At 41.0% G+C, this 25,630-nt stretch overlaps 1 protein-coding gene across 1 annotated transcript; it reads right to left on the bottom strand.

The window, feature by feature from the left end:
- Positions 1-1,011: 1,011 nt before the first annotated feature.
- Positions 1,012-4,933, bottom strand: LOC140732715 (immunoglobulin lambda-1 light chain-like). The gene is made up of 3 exons (XM_073055387.1): positions 4,819-4,933; positions 4,348-4,695; positions 1,012-1,697 (listed from the first exon to the last, which is right to left on the bottom strand). The coding sequence occupies exons 1-3, from the start codon at positions 4,865-4,867 to the stop codon at positions 1,375-1,377; spliced, it is 720 nt and encodes a 239-aa protein (XP_072911488.1). The 5' UTR covers positions 4,868-4,933; the 3' UTR covers positions 1,012-1,374.
- Positions 4,934-25,630: the final 20,697 nt, after the last annotated feature.

Raw genomic sequence — 25,630 nt, 5'->3', positions numbered from 1 at the left:
TACAGAGTTCTTTTCAGAACGTTATCAAGAGATTTGATGAAGAAAAGACAATGGATATTGACTACATGGACTATAGGGAGGCCATTAACTAGGCCCCGCATGGGATGTTGTCATGAAGGTTAAGTCGTTTGGCATTCAGTATAAGGTAGTAATCTGGAATAGATATTGTCTTCGCGGGAATAGTCAGAGAGTGCTTATAGATTTTCTCCTCTCTGAGAGGAGGCCTATGACCAGTAGTGTACCTCAGGGATGGGTGTTATTTCCGTTGTTGATTGTCATCTATTACAATGATCCGTATGATAATTGATAAACTGGATCATCATATTTGTGGATCTTATGAAGATTTGTGGATCTTACGTGGGAAGGCAGTTAACTGCGAACAAGGCAATTGAAGCTTGTAGCGGGATCTGAAGTAGCTGGAAAAATAGGCTGAAAATGGCAGACACATCAACAAACTTCTAAAAGAAGCGTCGAGAGAGGAATATTACTTCTTTCAGTCCCGAATACTCAAACCCATTATCTAATACTGAAACCTTTTGCTCTCAAGACAAAGTAAGCAGGAACTATCTTGGCATCTGCGTAGTGCACAAAGAGTTTTATATATTTCAATGGCATCGCCTCTGTTCCATATAAACGCAGTGGAATATACACCCTATGGATTCATTCACTTAAACAGAATCTGCTGCTCTTTTTACGAACTGAGGCGTGTACAATCTCCATAAGACAAGGGAACCAGAACTATGTGTAATACTCCAGGTGATTCCCAATATCATGGCAACAACAAGACTTAAGTAGATTGTCCCTTTCCAACCAATTCACTGCGTATATATGTGTCAATCGTCCTCAGTTAAATGAGTTTTCCATGACACAGCATTGTGTGTCTGTCTTTGCATGTGTGTGCTTACATGCGGGTGCGTGAACCATCTGATGGCTGCACAAGTTTTATTTAAATAATATCACGCACGTTTCACTGCTGCATTTTTGCATCAAGGCAATATCATTAAACAGAGATTAAATCATATGTTTAGTTTATTCTGCACTCGAAATAAAAGCCATGAAATCATATATGATCAGACATGATTGCTAATGTTATTGGATATTTGTGCCCGTTATCTTCAGCAGTAGGAGAGCATCAAGAATGCAATCTTCAGGCCACGGTCATTTGATGAACATTTGGGGATGCATTTACCTGAGATTAATTAACATTGGAGTTTCAATTAACAATGATACCGATTTAATAGAAACACATTTAAGACTGATAAAACTTAAATGATGACTCCGACTGCAAGTACTTATCTACAAAAGAATAATGATTCAAAATCATTTTAATGAAGAAAAAGACTGGGAAAATAAGGTTTTCATTTTGATAGAGTTTTAAATACAGCCGGATCTCGCGATCGTTTCTTCAAAAGGGTTTACTTGACTCTCATGTGTAACCACACAGGAGTAACGCTCGTGTGAGTTCCATTCTGAGGCTGGTAGAGTCAGGTAACTGCTCACACTGAACGCGTTGTCCATGTCCTGCTGGACAGGGCTCGTCTCCACGCCATCCCTTCTCGCACGACCGTCTAGGGTCCATTCAATGTCCACAGCGCCCGGATTAAAACGGCTCACCAAACACACCAGTGTCGCTGTGCCTTTCCCCGTGATTTCTTCTGAGGAAGGCCGGAGAACGGAAACGGCGGGAGCCCGAGGATCTGTGTAAAATAAGGTCTCAGTTTAGTACAGGTTGAGAAACTGTTTCAGTTAAAACATCCCGTTTGTTGACAGTGCATTTAGTGTTGCATGCATCCATTCACCTTAATGAATGAATATTTCTTTTTCCGTTTTCCCGTTTCGATTTAAATTGGTTAAATTGGACGTGAAAAAATTGCCAGCTGAAATCTCCCGTGAATAATTGCTCTTTGTGAGACTGGAGCATAATGTGTACAGTGGCGTAAAAATGAATGATTTCGGCACGGGTTTTAATCAGCCTTCAATGCATGCATTCATTCGATTCAGGTTGAAAAAAAAATCCGAGGTTATACCTGACTGCTAATTGTGACATCCATTGGCACCTAAGCCTCCACTGTCCCTACTTCTACCTTAGACATTTTCACTTGATTCAACTGTTCAGTCATCAAGACAAGAAACAGAAGTCTATTCATGTTTTGCTTAAAATCAGGGATTAGCACAATGGCTCTCAACATTTTTTATGCCATGGATCCTTACCATCAGCAAAGGGGTCTATAGACCCAGGTCGGGAGCCCCGAGATAGGGATATTTTATGCATCTAAGCCATCGGAATACAAAGATCATTTTGCAGCAACATTACATTTACAGACTGCTTGTATTTTAAATCACGTTAGGAACGTTTAACATTAATGTTAAACACGCTTTGTTTCTGAGATATTATTTTATCCCACTTGAAGTAAATAATTCAAATCTGGTTTGTAGAGTGCAGGCGGATTTTCCACCTTGCACTCACCGCTGAGAAAACCAGTTTCTTACAATGTTCACGACCGATATGGCAAAAAGAGAGAATAACCCCCTCTTCATCTGATATGGTTCAGAACCACGGCTCACCGCAGTTCACTTTCGTATCTTTAAGTTACTTAACGTGTAAAATTGAACCGCTCGCTGTTCCGTGACTCCATTTTTGATGCAATAAAAAATGTAATGATGGCATCACTAACTTACTGCCCGTTATGCCTGTATTGTTTTGGGCATACGGGCAGTAAGTACGGGCAATGAAAGTCCTCAATCTGCCTGTAAAAACCGTCGCACACAGATATAGAAGGATTCTTCATTGTTGTTTCTGTAACAAACTTTGACCAGTCAGGGTTGAGAGCTCTGAACGGAACATCTAATTTCGGATGTCCGATGGACCATTCATAGTCTGGCCTCCACCCTTTAACCTGTTGGGCATGGCTGACCCCACCAAACGCCAAAGCACAAGGCCTAGCTATATTCTAGGGAATATAGCTCTGCGGGTCATTCAGCCACGCACGTCTCCAAATCCTAAGATAAGGTTGTTAGAGGTTTATTTCCATACCGTGACCCAAATGCATCACAATTTTAAACCACAAAAGAATTTTAATATTAAAATTGGTAGAAAAGACTGTCTGCTGTGTTTGGGCACATTGGCGTTCCAAAGTAAAAGAGAAATAACATCATCAGTTGAAAACATAAAATACTAAAAGGCGTCTGCTAATAAAGATTGAGAATTTCCATTCTAATATCTACGTGCGTCTCTTCGAAGCTCGTTATGGTACGATATGGCGCGAGTGTTTCAGAATTCATTCAAGTTCAAATTGAATTCTATTCAGCAAATCACTCGCGGAATATTTTAAAATCTCTTGGCAGTATAATACAAATATTTAACTGTTCAAACTGGTGTGAAAAGCTTTTAAATATAAAATTGGACAATGATTAACCTATCAGTTGTTCTTCTCAGTGTCATCTGAAAACTCTCCCTAGAACTGATGGACTTATTAATGCGGCGCTGTTTGCATTCTATTTTTTTTCTGGGCATTCCAAGAATTCCTATTCACTGCCGTATATATCCTCACCCATGGGTCAGGTGGAAAATATAGTACCAGGTCTGTTGTTTTTTAGGAAAATGGAAGGAGACACAAAAATACCTTGCAAGGGTATCGAAAGCTCTGCAAACAGGATTCAAATTTTGTTAGTCTTTTTCATTTACGCCTTCCCTCGCGACACCAGGGACCACATCAGGGAAAACATCATTATATGATTTGTTCCAGAAGTTTCAATCCTGTGCTCGTCATTGATAAAGGCTGTCTGAATCATTAGTTGAAATGTTTAGCGCGACGGACAAAAACTAGACACTATCGAGGTTTTAGCAATGTTATAGGGTATTCCATTGGAACCAATCGCTTTGGACACCTATCTTTCTTCATCTATGCAAGTTTCTGATTTTTAAGAATGCTCCAGGATTAAGTGATCAGTGGCTAGCAGTTATCATATGGGTCTGACGGGCATCAACACAAAATGGTGACATCAGCAAAGGTGCTTCCACAGACAAAATCATAGATGCTATCTAAATTCGGAAATTCAGGATTATACTCATTTAAAAACGATCGGAATATTCTTAAGCTGGTTTGGCAAATATTCGTCCATCCTGTATTAAACCAGCATGAGTTTTAAAAGAAATATTGAGCCATTTAGCGTTTCGGGCGCGCGAGTTCAACTAAATTGCCAATGGACCGTTAATCGTGGTTGGATATCTGAGAAATACCGCCTTTAAAAGCATTTGTTTCGAAGCCACAATTAGACGACAAAAAATTAATTGTTGTTCACTTAAGTACCAGGAAACCAAGCGAATTGATTGGATATTTTACTTACTGCCAATGGCCAGCTTCGTTCCTTTGCCGAAGATGTAAACATTATTATTCCACACAGCACAGTAATAGTCTGCCGCATCCTCCGACTGGACGCTCGATATTGTCAATGTTGCCGTGTTGCCGGATACTGAGCCGCCGAAACGGTTCGGAACTCCGGAGCCTCTGTTAATGCTGCTCCCCGAATAATAGTAGAACAGATACCGAGGAACTTTTCCGGGAATCTGCTGGTACCAGTAAATATTGCTACTTCCTAAAGAGGTTCCAGACAAGGTGCAGGGCATTTGAGCATTCTGTCCCGGAGATGTGGATTTCGAAGGTGGCTGATTCAGTGCAACTTCCGCGTTGATATCTGGAAACATTCAGAGGGAAGAAACAATGTACCGAGATTAATATTCGAGCATTACCAGAAGAGTGAGAAAATATCATTGAATGGCATTCGAGATTCAATATAATGTCCAAAGAAAATACTTACAAATTGCAGTGAACACCAGCGTACTGACCACACGAACCCACCAAGACATTGTAATTAATTGAGTGAAGCTGACACAAGGTGCAGCGGTTAAGTGGCGTCTCAACTTTTCAGCTCGCTTATGAATCCTGTGACGAGGTGGCACTGCGTGTTCTCTATTTATGCAAATCAGTTCAAACAGAATGGCACATTGACACCAATCATAAGTTGACAATTTTTCCTGTGTCAGTTCTGAGCCAGATTAGCATTTGGTTTCGAGTTCTGTATTTCGTCAATGTATTTTAGATAAACAATTTGTCCTCTTCTCCATTCAGTTGCACACTACATTTAAAATACGCGATCCTTGCACCCTTATTAAAGATGGTTTGTCCGAGACTTTCGAAAGCAACAGATAAAGAAAAACCAATATTAGTAATTATTATCTGTAGGGTTGATAATAAATTCCAAGCCACTTGTCTGTATGTTTTTAGAAAACTCACTGCCAAACAGATGTAAAGGGTTTACAATGATTTTGGAAAGCCTATTTTCTAGCAGCACTCTAATCACTGAAGATATTCAGGAGAAAAATTGAGAAATGTATTGAATCGACCAGAGAGATTATTGCGTATTATGAATAATTAAAAGTGAATCAAATGATTAAGCTCCTACAGAGGATGTTTCCCTACAAATTCTGGCAACCTTAGGTCAATATAGAGAATTCCATTCATATGTAAGCACAGGGTCCTTTAACCATATAATGTATACAGAGTGTTGCGGGTTTAAGATACGTGTTAACCAGGCGCTCCATCCTAGTGCTAGACCGCAGATCATCTTAAGATGTGTCGCACCTGCTTAGCCCCACGATCAGTGTCACGTGAAGCAGGAGAGCAAGCGGTGGATGGTCGTATGAGAAGCTAGTGCTCATAAGTCCTGGTTTGCGACCACTGGCGCCAGTCGGACAATCTCTGAAGAGTATTGACAATGGCTGTGTTCACCCGACTTGTAAAGACACTGCCCAGGAGAAGGCAATGGCAAACCACTTTTGTAGAAGAAATTGCGAACACCAATCATACCATGGATAATGCCCTGATCGCTCACGACATACAGCACTACACATAATGCTGATGATCTGTTTATATGAATTAAGCAGACAATCTGGAAGTGAAGGCTATATTTTTATGAGTCTCACCGTTCAGGCAGAAGTAATAAGCGAAACAGAAGTAACAGCAAAGTAATTCTTTGGTCTTAATAACAGTCCAACCACCGAACATAGCCAACTTACAAAATATAAGTTTGTGACATCAGGAGCTATTAGCACGATAATGAGTTTTAGATCAAGTATTTAAGCCATGAGTGATGCTATTCTATTTTTCGGGGATTTCCGTATTCCTCAAAGAATATCAGAACAAACTCTACAGTTTTGTGTCATTTTCAAGGTATAAAAAGAGAGGAAGTTTAACAGAATGAAATTGAAAGGAATAGTTAGAATAGATTGTGCCTGGCATGCTCAGCTCCTCCAGAATTTTGTTTGTGTGTTACTCTATATAGAACAGCGGAGTGTACCTGGGATATGGGAAATCTCGTAATTCCTGTCGGGCCGGAGAATTAGATTCTGACAACCAGCAGCTACCAAATATCACACAACAACACAGAATTTAAAGGACGAGTTCCGAACCCTAGAAATTCATGTCCTCTTTGCAGCAGGTTATTACATAAGAAAGCGAGTCAGTGAGCTTATTCTATCAATAGGTAAGTGGCAGAACTCTTTCCAGATAATCTATCGCCATCACGTGCCCATTAATTCCAAACAGAAAACCACTAAGATTTGTTGCTTGCAGCTTAAATCCATCTATATGCACATTAACAAAACACCGGATGAGATTGATTTGAAAGCAACAGCTGAATTTAAACCTTGAGCACACAACTCGAATGGAAGTAAGTACACCGTTGTTATCAAATGGAGCGAACAATTACAAGTCTTCTGTCATGTATTGGGATAATGAACAACTGAAACGACCGTTTCCACTGAGCTTGCTCACTATAGATTATTGTGGTACAGGTGTCATAAACCCTACAAACATGGAAAAAACATACATGATACCTGTTACAGTAACATTAATCAAAATAGACTGAAGGAACATTTAATGATTTGAATTAAGCTGAATTTACATTTGCTGCAAACATCCTACAGTTATCTTGAAAGGGCAAGTTACTGGATTTGGGCTATTTTTGGAGACATTAACTGCTGCATAGGGTTGCATGGCTGGTACATCCCTCCTCAGCTTTATATAATCGATATGTTTCTACAGTAATCGATGCAGCACGTTTCAGGTTATTTTCCGAATATCTAAATTTCTGACCTGGGCGCATTTGACAGAATTTAGTTTGCCTCTGATTCTTGAGGTACTTTTCTGTGAATGTTTCATGGGGCACGGAACAAGTTAGTGCACGTATTAGATACAGAGCAAATCTCCTTTATTTTCCCAAATGATGATCTCCCCGAGTTTGCGATAGTAAAATTTATTACTGTACGATTTCCTTTCAAACACTCCAAGGATACGAGTGTGGTGAGTTAAAAACAAATTAATTTCACTTGCAATATCGGGATAAATACTGGAAGGTGCCGGACAACACGAGGTAGATGGAAAGAAAAATTGCTACACTGCCCGTCAGTGAGTAACAATCTTCAACAGATAATGAGAATTCTGCAGTAGCACCGTACCCAAAAATAAATACAGAATTTAGTTAAAGAGCTCCATTATTTGTATTCTAGCATCAGAATCGACTTCCTCTAGGGAAATGAGACATGGCAAGCGACTGATGGTGGCAGTTTTGAGCGAGTTACCATAATTCTATTAGATTTTAAAGGCGTTTTCAAAAGGAAGCAAGGTTAGTTCTCAAGTGAAAGGCCTAAAGTGGGGCAAAGCAAAATTTGATAGGATTAGGCCGGATCTCTGAAAGTTAAATTCAGAGGAGCTGTTGGCAGGCATAGTGAAGTCTGGCAAGTCGGAAGGTCGTGAAAATGAGATACAGAAAATTCAGGGCAAATATATTCCTGTCAGCGTGAATGGCAAGGTAGGTAGGATTCAGAACAGCTGACTGACGGAACAAGATTGAGGTCTGCTGAAGTGAAAGGAATATCCAGCTGGGATGTAGCAAAATCCGTTAGGAAAATAAGGACTGCTGTATTCCAGTTAATGAAGTAATCAGCGAAAAGGGAAATAAGACATACCTGACAGATATGTTGACCTAAGAAATTCTTTAAATATATAAAGAACAAAAAGGCAGCGGGGGAGAGCAAAGATCCACTTAAGAATTAATTTGATCGTCGAGGCAAAGGATGATCTACAACGTAAATGAATACCTCTACTCTTCTTAGAATAGGAAAAGTCATAGAAGCTATCAAACTCAGGGTCGAGCACAGTGATGCCCTGGAAGGTAATCATAGTATGCAAAATCACTGTTTTGTGTTTTTGAGGAGAATAACGGTGAATAGCTCCTGGTATCTTTGCCATCTATATCCCAAAATCGTGTAGTAAGCTTAGATGTACTTTGCTGGAACTTTGTAGAGACTTTTGTATCTTCGTTAGCCACACGTGCGCTTTCGGAAACTTGAAGGTTGGCTGATGTTGCATCTTTATTTAAGAGAAACATTAAGGATCAGCTACGGAATTACAGTCCAGCAAGCCTAACATTAGTGGTGGGAAAGTTACTGCAGGTGATTCTGTGTGACAAGATCTATATACATATGAAAGGGCAAGGAATAATCAGGAGTAGTTAAAGTGGTTTTGTGCGTGAGAAATCACGGCTCCCGAATTTACATGGCTGTTTTGAAGATGTGACCAAAATGGTTGATGAGGGCAGAGCTGTAGTTAGCCACACGGAATAGACATCTTGAATTATAATAAATGACTGGGATAATCTGGGATTGCTTTCTTTAGACGCATGTAGGCTGGTGTGATATTACAGAAGTTTATAGGGTAAATCGTCAAAGTCCATTCCCCATTCCAAAACTGGAATGGATGGGCTTAATGTAAGAGGGGAATATCAAAGGGACCTATGAATAAGTTTTCATCACGAAGTTGTTGATTATGTGGCTATATCTGCCAGAAGAAGTGATAGGCGCTGCAACAATTACAGCTTTAAAAGCCGTCTGGAGATGTGCATGGACAGGAAATGTTTAAAGAGATTCGGGAAAATGCAGGTGAATGGGTCAAGCTCAAGAAGATTCCTTAGTCGGTATGGACGAAGTGAGCCGAATAATTGGGGAGTTGGTCTCAATGCAGTGATAAATGCGTTAAAATGTATATTAGATATTATTAATAGAGAAATAAACACACACACACACACACACACACACACACACACACACACACACACACACACACACACACACACACACACACACACACACACACACACACACACACACACACACACACACACACACACACACACACACATCTGAGCACCGCTGGTCAAAATTTCTCTTATTGTGAATAGCTAAGCGAGTAAAGGATGACCTGATTTCCAAAAGGTTTAAGTGACACATTTCTTTAATATTTTAAGCAAAATTATTTTTTTCATTTCCATCTTTTACAATTTCAAAATAACAAAAAAGGAAAAGGGCCCGAAGCAAATGTTGGTGCACCCTGCATTGTCAGTACTTAGTAACACCCCCTTTGGCAGGTATCACAGCTTATAAATGCTTTCTGTAGCCAGATAAGAGTCTTTCAAGTCCTGTCTGGGGGATTTTCGCCCATTCTTCCTTGCAAAAGGCTTTTAGTTCTGTGGGATTCTTGGGGCGTCTTGCATGTTCTGCTCTTTTGAGGTATTTCCAAGATTCTTTATGATGTTTAGGTCGGGGGACTGTGAGGGCCATGGCAAAACCTTCAGCTTGCGCCTGTTGATGTAGTCCATTGTGGATTTTGATGTGTGTTTAGGATCATTATCCTGTTGTAGAAGCCATCCTCTTTTCATCTTCAGCTTTATTATAGTCGGTGTGATGTTTGCTTTCAGAATTTGCTGATATTTAATTGAATTCATTCTTCCCTCTACCAGTGAAATGTTCCCTGTGCTACTGGCTGCAACAGTTGGAGAGGTGCTCTTTTCATGAAATTCTGCACCCTTTTTTTGTCTTTGTGGGCATCAGTTATTTTAATTAACACATTGTTAGGCAACTGCTTAGAGGAGCCCATGGTTGCTGATTGCTGGGGAAAGGGGCAAGGATTGAGGAGTCAGGGTATTTGTAAACCTTTGAAATTTGCATCACCTGGCCTTTCCTAACGATGACTGTGAACAGGCCATAGCCGTAATAAGCTAATTACGGTCTGAGACCTTGGTAAAAGTTATCTGAGAGCTCAAATCTCTTCGGATGCCCAAACTTTTGCATTTTGCTCCTTTCCATTTTTTCACTCTAAAATTGTACAAAGCAGAAATAATGCACTAATCTTGCTTAAAATATTGAAAAGAATGTTTCATCTTTAACTTTATAACTTTTGGAGATCAGTTCATCTTCTACTCAGTTAACTATTCACAGTAACAGAAATTTTGACCAAGGGTGTCCAAACCTTTGCAAGGAACTGTATATTCAAATAGTAACTGCAACTGCGCAGTATAGCCAGATAATTGCTTATTTTTTGATTGTTTACAGTTATAAATATTGCCCAAAGCAATAATATCTCTCTACTGCTTCTCTTGAAATTAATGCCCTCAAACGTCGTGTACAGTCACCGTACCTACAAAATACCGATTGTTTAACACGAAATCGGTACCGTTGTACAATGTATGTCCAAATTGAATCCCCAACTTGCCATCATAGTGGCCGCAGGTCAAGCCACCAAGTATTAGATATCTGACTCACGATTAATATGGACATTGCTATCTCACTCTAGGTGAAAAAATTGTCCAGCTCTTTGATTGCTCTTCTTCCGCCCGTGACTCAACAGAAAAAGGAAGGACAGATGGCGACTCTGATAAGTCTAGTCAATATTTTTTTCCCTGGACCGGTAGTAGTGTCCTCAGAAATGGACCACAATATCGTGGATGGTGTTCAGACAACCCGAGTCGTCCGGGATAGCGACCAGGTCTACAGCGTCAGCAGTTACCGCACGTTGGCTGCCTCCTAGTGGAACTCACAAGAAAATGCACTTGTGGGCTTATACTCGAGTCTCCGCGGTGGCGAAGCATCCAGAGGACAGGCTGCGTGTAAGGGGGAGCCGGTCGGCTGGTTGCGCGCTGTATTTACGGTCAGGCACAGCAACGTTCCAAGATTGTATTCTTTCTATTTACAAGCGGCTTCCCTACAGTTGTGTTTTAACCTTCACTTTGAAAATGTGAGGCAGAATCTATTGTTACAGAAAATAATATATTCTTCTGGCAACATATATATCTGGCGTTTCAGCGATTGTATATAACTAGAGGACAGGCAGCTGATTCCGTGTTCTGCATGTATTGATTATTAACCATAAAACTGGGAAGAGGAATATTGCATTTTGTCCTTCTAACATGTTCATATACTTATTAGGTTCTGGTTGATATTCGGTGTCGGCGTCACGTTCATGCCCTTACCCTTAATATTGAGAAATCCGTGGTTTTATAATGACGATGCCTCCAAAGGCTGGGGAATTACACCATCGACAGCACATTAAGTGGGTTTGGTTGACTAAGGAGCAGGCCGTGCGAAGGTCCCATTTCTCGGAACATAACTTAATACCCCTAAGTCTGAATTCCGGCAAAATGCCGCGATCCTTTCTCGCTTCTTTTTCTGGTATCAACCGCTCAGACTGAGACTGGTGCGATGGTTGTGGACTCCTCAGCTAGGAAAGTATCGTATCATCATGCAGCATGTTACGATTTGTTGGAATTTTACATTTCATCGAGATCTTCCCTCATTCTCGTAAATTCTAGAGAAAACAGGTTCAGCCGACGCAATTTCTTCTCAGACAGTGGATCTGGAACTCGTCTTTTGAAATCCCTCCATCTTTTAAGCAGCGATAGCTAAACCACGCAATGACGTCACCATTCGTGCACCCAAATTCTCGCATGACAAAGGCTAACATAACATTTGTCTCCCTTCTGGTCTGTTGTCCTGGAACTTCGGCTTTCAGGAATATCACCAAACGTCCAGCCATTAAAATCATTGACATGGTTGTGAAATATATTAAAATTGGACAAGTTATTAAACAATTAAACTGACCTTTTATCTAACAGTAGGTCCTGAAACAAATAAACAAATGAGTAGGTAAAGCAATAAATTAAAATAAACCATGTTTAAACAGTTTATCTTTCCCTTTATACAACTCATCTATGCCCCACGACCCAGAAAGAATGGTGTTTCCAATGTTTTGAAGGGCTGAATCTGGCCCAAGTTACAAGGTACAACCTACAGTGTAAAGCTGGGTGACGTCCTTTCAATTCTGCTACAGGTTCTTGCAGCGTTGTATTTGCTATTCCAAAGACAACTGTCTGGCATACAGATACTTTTCAATTTGTTTTTTCTCAAAGTTTGAAAATGTCCACTTTAACTTGAATTACCAATTGGAATGGAACTGACTTTCACATACATGAGGAATAAAAATCTTTACGTTACGTCTGATGATACTAAGGTAGGAGGTGTTGTGGATAATGAGGTGGGTTTTCAAAGCTTGCAGGGAGATTTATGCCGGTTAGAAGAATGGGCTGAACGTTGGCAGATGGAGTTTAATGCTGAGAAGTGTGAGGTTCTACATTTTGGCAGGAATAATCCAAATAGAACATACAGGGTAAATGGTAGGGCATTGAGGAATGCAGTGGAACAGAGAGATCTAGGAATAACAGTGCATAGTTCCCTGAAGGTGGAGTCTCATGTAGATAGGGTGGTGAAGAAGGCTTTTGGAACGCTGGCCTTTATAAATCAGAGCATTGAGTACAGAAGTTGGGATGTAATGTTAAAATTGTACAAGGCATTGGTAAGGCCAAATTTGGAATATTGTGTACAGTTCTGGTCACCGAATTATAGGAAAGATATCAATAAATTAGAGAGAGTGCAGAGACGATTTACTAGGATGTTACCAGGGTTTCGGCACTTAAGTTACAGAGAAAGGTTGAACAAGTTAGGTCTCTATTCATTGGAGCGTAGAAGGTTGAGGGGGGATTTGATCGAGGTATTTAAAATGTTGAGAGGGATAGATAGAGTTGACGTGAATAGGCTGTTTCCATTGAGAGTAGGGGAGATTCAAACGAGAGGACATGATTTGAGAGTTAGGGGGCAAAAGTTTAAGGGAAACACGAGGGGGTATTTCTTTACTCAGAGAGTGATAGCTGTGTGGAATGAGCTTCCTGTAGAAGTAGTAGAGGCCAGATCAGTTGTGTCATTTAAGGTAAAATTGGATAGGTATATGGATAGGAAAGGAGTGGAGGGTTATGGGCTGAGTGCGGGTAGGTGGGACTAGGTGAGATTAAGAGTTCGGCACGGACTAGGAGGGCCGGAATGGCCTGTTTCCGTGCTGTGATTGTTATATGGTTATATGGTTATATGGTTATATGGTTACGTCTCCGTCTAAATGTGCAATGTGCAATCATAGAGACATAATAATTTATAATAAATAAAACAGGCAATGTAACATAGAAATGCACTCAATCAGCATTGAGTTAATCAGTCTGATCAGAAGTTATCTCGGAGCATGTTGGTCCTGGCTTCTATTCTCCGGTAAAGTTTCCCGGATGGTTGCAGCTGGAATATATTGTGGTTCGGGTCCCTAATCAGCCTTCGGACCCTTTTTTCACACCATAACCCTAAGTGTCCTGAAAAATGGGAAGTTAACAGATGTGCTGGGCTGTCCGTACCACTCTGCAGAATCCGGCGATTAAGGAAGGCACAGTTCCCATACCAGGCAGTGATGCAGAAAGTCAGGATGCTCTCAATTGTGCCCCTATAGAAAGAATTTAGGGCATACCAAACTTCCTCAACCGTCTAAGGTGAAAGAGACGCTGTTTTGTCTTTTTCACCACACAGCTGGTGTTTACAGACCACGTGAGGTCCTCGGCGATGTGAATGCCAAGGAACGTAAAGCTATTTACCCTCTCAACACCAGATCCATCGATGTCAATAGGGGTTAGCCTGTATCCATTCCTTCTGCAGTCCACAGCTAGCTCCTTTTTTTTGCAACATTGAGGCAGAGATTGTTTTCTGGACAAATGCATGTCGTCGAAAAAGATATAATCAAAGCTGGAAATGCGGAACAAGTCAGACAGTTTTCCGTATAACCCGTAACATTTTTAGTTCAATTCCCTCGCATTATAAAGTGTAAATGGTTAAATTATAAAGAATAGGTAGGGCAAGGAAAACAAAAAATGTTTCCGGCATAGAATGAATGGAAAACGAATCACTGCACACCTCATCAAGAGAAAGGTGGTCAATCGCGGGTTTTATTTATTCAGAGATACAGCACGGAACAGGCCATTCCGCTCCAACGAGCCACACCGTCGAGCACCCTACCTGTTTAAAACTAGCCTAGTCCCAGGAGAATTTACGATGACCAATTAACCTACTATCAGGAACATCTTTGAACTATTGAAGGAAACCAGAGCACGCGGAAGAAACACGCGCAGTTTACCGGAAGAACGAACAACCTCCTACACACATTTCGAACTATGGTACGCCCCGATTTGTTGTAGCGTTGCGCTGACCCTCACGCTACCCAGATTCCCAGGTGACACGGGCAAGGAGAAGTGTAAGTGAATACAAGAGCTTAGATTATGCAAGGTCACGTGTATAAATGGGAAAACCTTCGCGGATCTTCCTCAGGTTGAGCTTGCACCATCATTGGGCAAATATTGTCAAGACAGAGGATCAACGGCGGTTCATTGCGAAATCAGAATATTCTGATGGCAGGTGTGGGATCTGAAATGTATACTTTGTTTCTTCTCCCACAGATGCTGCTTGAGCGGCTGTGTCTCCAGCATGTTCAGTTTTTGCTTTAGATTTCAAGCATCTGACGTTCATTGTCGTACGAATGTGACGTGTGAAGCCAGTGAAGGTGCAACGCAAGATTACATGTGTGCAAAATGGCAAAAAGGAAATCATCTTTTCAAGATCATACAGTGCTGACTGTATCAATATATCAGGACATTTAGAGGTTGAGAAAACAGAAGTGCTGGGCGTCCTAATATGTATTAAGGTAGATAGATCCCCAGGGTCAGATGGATGTTACCTCTGGTTATTGAAGGAATCAGGAAACGAGATGGTTGGAGCCTTGACCAGCATCTTCGTGTCCTCTTTAGCCATAGAGGACTGACGAGTGGCTAATGATGTACCGCTATTTACGAAGAGAACAAGGGAAAATCCTTGGAAGTATAGACCAGAGATCTCACGTCAGTTGTAGGAAATTGCGGGAGATAACGCTTGGGAATGGGATATATGAACATCTGGAAACCCATAGCTTAACAAAGGAAAGCTTTGAGCGTGGCAGGTCATGCATTGCCATATTGATTGAGATTTTGTCAAGGTTACGCAAGAGATTATTGAGGGTAGGGCAGTGGAGGTCGGTTACATGTATTTTAGTAAGGCTTTTGACAAAGTCCCTCATGGGAAACTAATCTGGAAGATTATCGTAAGGGATCCTAAGGAAGCAGATTTATAGGTATTTGGAGAAAAACTTATTAGAAAGGTCAATATGGATTTGTACATGGTACGTTATGTCTAGTTCAAGAACGTTATCAAGTGGGTTGATGAAGGAAAGACAGTGGATATTGTCCACTGGACTATAACAAGGCCGATGACTGGGTCCTGTATGGAAGGTTGTCATGAAGGTTAATTCGCTTGGCATTGAGAGTAAGGCAGAAATCTGGATTAGACATTGGCTTCGCCAGAGAGCGCTATTAGATGTGTGCTACGAGATGTTTGCCTCTGTGAGTGGAAGCCTGTGACCAGCTATGTACCTCGGGAATGGGCGTTATGGCCGTTGTTGTTTCTCATCTATACCAATTGTCCGAAACAAAATGTGGTAAATTAGGTAATCAAACTTGTGGATAACAGCAAAATTGGGGACGTAGTAAGCGGCGACTAAGGCAATTGAAGGTTGTAGCGGGATCTGGAGCAGATAGAATAAATGGGCTGAACAATGACAGATGGTGTTATTGCACTTTGAGAGGACGAACCAGAAAGGACACACACAATGACCGGCAGGGCACTGAGGAGTACGGTAGAACAGAGGGAATGCGGATCCATAATTTCTTCAAATAGCTCCGTAAAGAGAGATTCTGGCCTCAAATTAATTATAGGATAAAAGAATTGGGATGAAACCTTGAAGTTGAATAAGACGTCGGCAAAGCATAATCTTGAGCATTATGAGAGGTGTAGAAAGGACAAATGCAAGCTGGGCTTTTCCATTAGTGTTGGGTGAAATTAGAACTAGAGATTATGGATTAAGGGTGAAACAAGAAATGATGAAGTGAAACGTAAGGGGAAAGTCTTTACTCGGAGAATGGTGGGAGTGTTGAGCGAGCTTCCAGCAAAAGGATCGGGTGCGGATTCTAGTTCAACATTTGAAACCAATTTGGTTAGGTACATGGATGGGAGAGTATGGAGAGCAATGGCCTGGTGACCAGTTCAGCACGGTCTAGATGGGCCGAAGGGCCTACTTCTGTGCAGTAGTGTTCTATAACTGTATTTATACATTTTCAACGCTTGTAAGCACTCACAGTTATGGTTCCAATTTGCCATCAGGTGGATATAAACAGTTAATCCATTTCACTGGATTTGAATGCTAAGAGTTTAGTAACCACGATTACTTTTTTTTAATTCTTCTGGCGCAGAAAATGTTAATCTGTCCCTTCGGCATAAATGATATTAAAATTGAGTTTTTTTTAAAAAAAACGTATCCACTGTGAAATGACTATCGCTGTTAGCCTTCTGAGCAAGTTCAAGTTGTGGACATACGAAGGAATATCAGTTGGAGCAGATTGACCAGATCTGCGGTCTCCTGTTCATGCACAACTCGACTCCTTTGAATCTTTTAAAGGTCTATCGATCGCAATCTAGTTGGGTATCGATAGAATTTCTGAAGAATCGAAGAATAAAGTTGCATCGAGACAAGAATATTATTTTTTTTTCAGTCCCGAATACCTACACCATCTATCTGAACACTACAACCTTCAGCTCTCCACAGAAAGCAAGTGGGATTCGGCTCGGCATCCAACCTGCCAAGCCTACAAAGATTTTTATATACTTCAATGGCACTGCCCCCCTCCCTTCATCTAAATGCCGTAGAATATAGGCCCTATATATTCATTTACAATAACACGCACTTATTCTAAAAACAAAATCAGCGGCACTTCCTGCAATCTGAGACGCGTGCAGCCTCCATATGGCGAGGAAACCAGAACTATGTGCAGCAGTACAGGTGATGCCCCTATATAATGGCAATGACGAGTATATGCAGATTACCCCAGACCCACCCATTTCATCTCTTATATGTTTACCAATCGTCCTCAGTTGAATGAGTTTCTGCATGACACATGATTGATTGTCTGTGTGTCCATGTGTGTGCTCTGATATGTGGGTGCTTGAACCATCCAATCGCGACACGAGTTTTTAATTAATTTCACGCATCCTTCATTGCTGCTTTTTTTGCATCAAGGCAACATCATTAGAGGGAAATTTAGCTATATTTTGGTTTATTTTGCACTCGAAATAAAAGTCACGAAAACATTTAAAATCAAACTGGATCGTTATTGTTATTGGTTCGTTGTGCTCGAAAGCGTCCGCGGTATGCAGAAATAATGAATTCAATCTTCAGACCACGGTGATTTGATCAACATTTGCTGATGCACTTAACTGAGTTTAAGTAAGATAAGTGCTTCAATTAACGATGATACTGAATAATAGATAATACATGTAAAACTGACAGAACTTAAATGACGTCTTTCGTCGCAAAAATTTAACTGCAAAAAAATATAACGTTTTAAAATCATTTTACTGAAGGAAAATACGGATAAAATAAGCTTTTCACCTTCATTAAGTTTTAAATATAGTTTTAGATACACTTGGTTCTGTCGATATTTGCCACAAGCGGGTTTACTGGACTCTCGTGTGTAACCACACAGGATTAACGCTCGTGTGCGCTCCATTCTCAGAATCAGAATCAGAATCAGACTTTAATCGCCAAGTACCTATGCACATACAAGGAATTTACTTCCGGCAGATGTTGTCTCTCTGCTCATAACAATAATAATGATAAATATAAATGAAAATATAGATTATACATACAGGTAGTGCAATCCAAGTAATAGTTAGCCGACAGTTAACCGGCAGTTAACTGTTCAGCAAAGTGTCCGCAGTAGGGAAAAAACTTCTCCAGTGCCTATTAGTCTTAGTCTGGAGGGATCTGAAGCGCCTACCAGACGGAAGCAGATCAAACAGTCCGTGCGCAGGATGGGAGGAGTCCTTTATGATGTTCCCCGCCCTCTTCTTCAACCTGGAAGAGTACAGGTCCACAATAGAGGGCAGGGAGGCTCCAATGATGCGCTCGGCAGTCCTCACTGTGCGCTGTAGTCTAGTTCTATCCTGCTTGGTGGCGGCTCCAAACCACACAATGATGGAGGTGCACAGGACAGACTCAATGACTTCTCACACTGAACGCGTTGTCCGTGTTCTGAAGGACAGGGCTCGTCACAACGCCATCCCTTCTCGCACGACCGTCCACAGTCCATTCACTGTCCACAGCGCCCGCATTGAAACGGCTCACCAAACACATCAGTTTCGCTGTGCCTTTTCCCATGATTTTTTTCTGCTGAAGGTCGGAGGGCGGAGACGACGGGGGTCTGGGGATCTGTTTAAAATAAGGTCCCAGTTTAATACAGGTTGAGAATCCGTTTCTGTCACAACATACCATATGTTTAAAGTGCATTTGTGTCAGGTTGGGTCGGGTTACGGTAGGACTCAAGGGCAGACCAATGAATGCTCTTTTACCAGGATTTATTAGGGAGTACAAGGGCAAAAACAGGAGGCAGGCACGAATCCGGAATGGCAGGCGGAGGTCTTACCCGGGAAAGGCAGTCCGGCGAGGGCAGACGATCCAGAACGCACAAGCAAAAATCAGGTTCCAAAACAGGCAAAATCAGTTGGCAGCAGTCGCAATGGCAGGCTAGAACGACTCAGGTCAGAGCTGGAACGAACTGGCAGAGAATGTGAGTCAAGGCAGGGTTTAAATGGACCGGGTAATGAGTGAAAACAGAAACAGGTGGGTGCTCGTGAGGAGATAAGTGGGTAATTGGCGAAAGTCCAATAAGGAAGGGGGCTGGGTCAAAACCCACATGGCCAGTGAAAGAAGGCAGACATGAAGTGCTGTCGTGGTCCAGAGCTATCAGCAGAGGCCCTTCGACCCAGTGTTCAGGCCGGATCCTTAACATGTTTGATATTGCACGCATTTATTCATCTTAACGAATAAACATTTCTTTTCCGTTTACCCGTTACAATCTGGGACGTTGAACGTGAAAAGAAATTGCCAGCCGAAGCCTTCCATGAAGAATTGTTATTTGTGACACTGGGGCACAATATGTGCAAGTCGTGTAAGATGAATAATTTCAGCACGCGTTTTAATCGGCCTACAAGGCATTGCATCAATGGATTCAGGTTGAATAAAAATCTGAGGTTATACCTGACTACTAATTGCGGCTTCCATTGGCAAGTAAACCTCCAACGTCCCTACGTCTACCTTAGACACCTCCCCTCTATTCAACTGTTCAGTCATCAAGACAAGAGAAAGAAGTCGCATTAATGTTTTGCTTACATTCAGAGACTAGTATGGGGTTTCTCAACCTTTCTTTAGAAGACGGGTCTGTAGACCTGAGATTGGGAACCCCTGAAATAGTATACTTTATGCATCTTAGACATCGAAATACAGAGTTCGTATTGCGGTAACATTAAATTTACAGGCTGCTTGCATCTTAAATCATTTTTGGAAAGTTTAACATTGATGTTAAAACTGATACGGCTTATTTCCACTTGAAATTAATAATTCAAATCTAGTTTCTGGACTTCGGCGGAACTTTCTCCTTACACTCACCTCTGAGAAAACCGTATTCGTCTGATCTGGCGCAGAACCACTGCTCAATGCAGTTTGCTTTCATATTTTTAAGTTATTCATCGTGGTAAATTGAAACGCTCGCTGTCCCGTGATTCCTTTGTTGTTGCAATGAAAAATCTAATGGGTTAATTCCACTGACTTAGTGCCCGTTATGCCACTGTAATTTAGGGCAACAATGAAGGTCCTCAACCTGACTATAAAAACCATCGCACACAGATATAAAAGGATTCTCCTTTGCTGCTTCCGTAACAAACTTTGACTAGTCAGAGTTGTTAGCCCTGATCTGAACCGTCAATACTGGATGACTGATGGACCACTCTTAGTCTGGCCTCGACTAGACTCAGCTGATGGATATGGTTGACACTTCCAAGACTCAATATACAAAGCCCGGACTCTCGCCAATATAGCTCTCCGGGTCATTAGGCCACGTGTGTCTTCAAAGCCTACGATAAGGCTGTGGTCTTCTTGGAGTTTTATATCCACAATGTGACCCAAATGCATCAGGATTTGTAATTACAAAGAACTTCAATATCAAAATTGATTAAAAAAAAGACTGCCTGCTATATTTGCACATGCAGACATTCCGAAGTAAGAGAGAAAAATACCAACAGTTGAAATCATAAAATGCTAAAAGGCGTCTGCAAATAAAGATGGTGGATTTCCGTTCTAATCCCTACCTGCTACTCTTCGAAGCCCATTATAGTCTTACACGGTGCAAGTTTATTTCAGAATTCATTCAAGTTCAAACAGTGAAGGATTGTTTTAACATCCCTTGGCGGTTTAATACAAACATTTAACTGCTCAAACTGACGTTGAATTTGTTTTAAAATATAAAATAGGGCAATGATTAACCTAGTCTTCTCGGTGACATATGAAGAGTTTCCTTAGAATTGATCCGCTGTTGTTTGCATTCTGTTTTTCGGAACTATAAAAATTCCCATTTACTGCCGTGTATATCATCATCCAAGTGTCGGGTGGTAAATATAGTACTAGTTCTGGTATTTTAGGAAAATATAAGGAGACACAAAAATAACTTGAGCAGCGTGGCGAACACTTTGCAAACAGGATTCAGATTTTGAGACTCTGCTTCATATCTGTCTTCACTCTAGACGCCAAGGACCACATCAGAGAAAACAAAATCAAATATCTTAACTATTACATAAGTTTCAGTCTTGTGCTTGTGATTAATAAAGCTCGTCTAAGTCACTGGAAAATGTTCAGTGTAACGCACAGTAACAATTCAAGTTTGACAAATATTTTAGATTATTGGTCATCTATCTTTTTTTCATTTATGCACGTTTATGAGGTTTAAGGAACCCTCCAGGATGCAGTGTCAGTGGCTAGCAGATAACTTACGGTTTCTGCCGAGCATCAGCATAGAATGGAGGAACTTTTCGGGGAACCTGCTGGAATTAGTAAACTATACTACTTCCTAAAGAGGTTCCAGACAGGGTATTTGGACGTCCTGCCCCTGAGACGTGGATTTCGAAGGTGGCTGATTCACTGCAACTTCCGCGTTGATATCTGGAAACATTCAGTGAGAAGAAACAATGTACCGAGATTAATATTCGAGACATACCAGAAGTGCGAGAAAAATATCATTGAATGGTATTCGAGATTCAATATAATGTCCATAAAAATATTCACAAATTGCAGTGAACACCAGCGTACTGACCACACGAACCCAGCAAGACATTGTAGTTAATTGACTGAAGCTCACACAAGGTGCTGTGGTCAAGTGGATTGTCAAATTTTCAGTTTGTTTATGAATCCTTTGACGAGGTGCCACTCCGTGTTTCCTATTTATACAAAACAGAATTGTACACTGACACCAATCACAAGTTGCGAACTGCTCCTGTGTCAAATTAATTTCAAGTTTTTACCCAGATAGAGATTTGGTTTCTAGTTATGTATTTGGCCAAAGTATTTTCACATAAAGAACTTGTCCTCTTGTCCCTTGATTTGCACACAATATTTAAAATACATGAGGATTTGCTGACATTTCTGAAAGCAAGAGAAGAAGAAAGGAATCACTGCAAATTGTTGACGGATGTGTAGTGTTTTGAGTAAATTCCAAATATCTTGTCTGTGTATTTTTAGAAAACTCACTGGCAAACCGAGGTAATGGGTTTGCAGTATTTTTGGAAATCATGTTTGCCAGCAGCACCCCAATCAGTCATTATACTGAAGAAATTGAAAAGGAAAATCGAGACACGTATTTAATCAACCAGAGAGCTTACAGCGTGTCATGAATAATTGAAAGTGAATCGAATTATTCAGCTGGTGCCGAGAGTGGTTTGTTTTAGATTCTGCCAAACTTAAGTCAATAAGGGGAATTATAGTTACATGTAACCACAGACGCATTATTCCAGATCAAATGGATAAAGCTGGTGGCGAAATGGAGGTAAGTCTCTATCAAAGGAGATGTGAGGCGCCCCTTCCCTCCGCAAGCCTGCAGGTCGCCCATGGGTAAGGTGTAGCACGTGATCAAACACGCCCCTCCCTCCACCGTACAGTGTCACGTGAAGCCAGGGGTGTAGGTGCTCGATGGTCGTATGAGCAGCCGGTGCACATCACAATTCCTGGTTGTGCGTCCACAGACGCCTCACAGACATTCTCTGATGATAATGGCTGGAGTTTCTACTCTTGTAAAGTCACAGCCCAGATGAAGACGATGGCATACGAGTCCTGTAGAAAAAGAAGCCAAGAATAATCATGGTCTTAGATCACCCACGTCATACAAAACTGTACATAATGCTGATGATGTTCTTAGATGAATTAAGCAGGCATTCTCGCAGTAAAAACTTTTTGTATTCGACTCCTCGTTCATGCAGAAGAGGTGAACAGCGAGAGACTTCGCAGGTCTTATTAATAGTCAAAGCATAGTAGATGGGAAACTTAGAAAATATATTTTACGTACGTGAGGAGCTATTAGCAGGAATAGGAATTTTAATCAGATATTTAAGTCGTGGGTATTGTTATCTTATTTTAGGATGTTCTTTTATTCCTCAAAGAATGTCAGACGAAAATCTATAGATTTGTGTCATTTTCGGGAGCATACATTGAGAGCATGTTTGAAAGAAAGAAATCGAAAGGGATAGTTAGCCTGGCCTGCTGAGTTCCTCCAGCATTTTGCCTGTGCGTTACTGCATTTGTTACTGCACGACACGTGTACGTTATTTCTAAACATAAAACTGATTGCTTGCATCTTCAATCGTTCTATATTCATATTAACACAACATCGAATGAGAAGGCTAGTTTGAAAGCAACTACTGCATTTAAACCTTGAGCACTGATGGGAATAAGTGCATTGTTGTTACAAAATGATTTGAAGCGAACGATTAGAAGTCTTCTGTAATGTATTGGGATGATGAACACAGAAACGATTATTTCCATGGCGCTTCCTATCACCTCACTAGAGACTGCTGCGGTAAGGTTATCATAAACTCCGCAGACGTACACGTTTCGAATTCCATTTGTTTCTACAATAAAATTAATCAAAATAGCCCCCCAGAACATTTAAGGAATTGCATTAAACTAATTTACATTTGCAGCAATCATTCTGAAGTTATCTTGAAAGGTCACATTACCTGATTTGGGCTATTTTTGGAGATATTAAATGTTGAATAGGCTTTATATGGTTGACACCTGGCCCCTTTGCTTTAGATGATCACAATATGTTTCTAAAGTAATCGATGCCGCAGGTTTCATGTTATTTTCGCAATATCGAAATTGTGCTGTTTCAGATCTGGGAGTATTTGTCAAAGTTGTGTGGAGGGAGATGTAGTTTCTATCTGATTCTTGAGGCGCCTTTCTGTGAATGTTTCATGCGTCACGAATTAGATCCAAAGTAAAGCTCGTTTACTTTCTTCCATTATTGTCTTTCCGGGTATGCAAGAGCAAAATTCATTCCTGCACTTTCTCCTTTCGAAAACTCCAAGGATACGAGAATGATGAGTTAAAAACAAATTGATTTCAATCACAATATCGTGATGAACACTGGCAGTGCCAGGACATCACGAGTTAGATAGAAAGGCAAGCTCCTACGCTGCCCATCAGTCAGTATCTCTCCTCAGCGGGTGATGGACAATTCTGCAGTAGTACCGTATCCTAAATATAGAATTTCGTTGAAGTGTTAAATTTAGTTGAGGAATTTGGTAGAGTGCTCCATTGATTTCCAACAGACTGCTCCTGAAGCACCAATGTCAGACGGAAGAAAAACAAGAAGAGGAAGAAACTGAGCCAAAAACTGTGGATCTAAAGCAATAAATTAAACAAGAGGTATATACTGTATAAAGAATTGAAAGTAGCCGGGTAGAGAAAAGATCCACTTCAGGATTAATTTTTTCGTCGAGGTGTTCGGCCTCAGGAGACAGACGAGGACTTAAATTAATAATTTTATTCTACCTTTAAGTGGTAGATCATGGAAACTAGCAAAATCAAAGACGATCACAGTGCTACCCTGAAATATAACGATATACAAAAGAGCCGTTAGTGTTTCTGAGGAGAGATACCGTGAATAAATCCCGAGAAGGTGAAAGCCATAGATCGATCAGCATTCATTGGAGGCTCTGTAGTCAGTCAAAGATGCGCAGCAGAGTGTGATTGTTCGAAAGTCATGGGACAGGGAGAGAGCTGAAGGTGGAAGGCTGAGCAAGAGCGAATACATTTGTAAGTGATCGCGCGCGAATTCGGAACTGTGCGAATAGCGTTCTCTGTTTGCTCAGGTATCCTGGGTCATTTTGTTAAGACCCTTGGAGCAGAACGATTTCTGTTCTTCTTGTATAGTCATGCATTTAGATCACGGCATCTCACTGTGAAGGTTGCTTCTCTGCAATGATAATCCACTTTAAAATAAATCACCCTCAGATATATGGGTTTTCGTGCACGCAGACAAAAAATATTAGAATCGTAACACGAACTGCGCTGCCAATTCTGGCACTGGAATGTTTCAGTAATTGCAATGTAGCTAGCTAATTGTTTTGTAATATTTTTGAGTTATCAGTATAGCCCAGAACAATAATTTCTCCTGCTCCTCTTGAAAATAATGCAAACGGGTCGTTTCCAGTCACTGCAACTACCTACTGCTGATAGATAAACGCGATTTGAGCAGTGTTGTACAATGTCAGTCCACGTTCTTCATTCGGCTTCAGTGTGGGACTTAAACCGGCTACTTGCAGTCTGACAGGCCGCAGGTCAAGCCACTAAGTTTTAAATGACTGACATTGACTTTTTTCACGTTCTTTAATAAAGACATTTCTTTTTGGTTGCAGGTGAAAAATTGTCCAGCTCTTCGATTCCTTTTCTTCCACCCGTGTCTAAAAAGATCACTGAAGGGCAGATGCAGACTCTGGTGTGTCCCGTCAATAACTATGATCCTGGATAGCTGGAGGTGTGCTGCAGGTGGTGACCACAGGTGTTCAGACATTCCGAGCAGCGCGGGTTAGTGACCAGACCTACAGCCAGAGTTACCTCACCGTGGCCGCCTCTTAGTGGAACTCACACGAAGAGTACACTTGTTGTATTATACGCAACTTTCTCGAGTCTCCGCTTAGGCGAAGCATTCCAAGATCAGGCTGCGCATAAGGAGAAGCCGCCGGCTGGGTGCATGCTGTTATTCTTGGTCGAGCACATCAACGTTCCAAGATTGTTTCTTTTCTATTTGCTAGCGGTTTTCGAATAGCAGAACTTTAAATATATGTACGTTCTTGCAAAATAAAACGCTTTCACTTTGTAAATGTCACCCAAATTCAGTAAAATAAAATAAT

The sequence above is a fragment of the Hemitrygon akajei genome, chromosome 9, assembly GCF_048418815.1.
Source record: "Hemitrygon akajei chromosome 9, sHemAka1.3, whole genome shotgun sequence".
NCBI lineage: Eukaryota > Metazoa > Chordata > Chondrichthyes > Myliobatiformes > Dasyatidae > Hemitrygon > Hemitrygon akajei.
Note: the sequence above shows the minus strand (reverse complement) of the source record. Positions and strands in the feature narration are given on the sequence as shown.

Excerpts from the sequence above, each read along its gene's own strand:
- LOC140732715 (XM_073055387.1), bottom strand. The coding sequence starts at position 4,867 with ATGTCTTGGTGGGTTCGTGTGGTCAGTACGCTGGTGTTCACTGCAATT. Across the intron at positions 4,696-4,818 it reads GCTGGTGTTCACTGCAATTT|ATATCAACGCGGAAGTTGCA; the intron begins GTAAGTATTTTC and ends GAATGTTTCCAG. Across the intron at positions 1,698-4,347 it reads AACGAAGCTGGCCATTGGCA|ATCCTCGGGCTCCCGCCGTT; the intron begins GTAAGTAAAATA and ends TATTTTACACAG.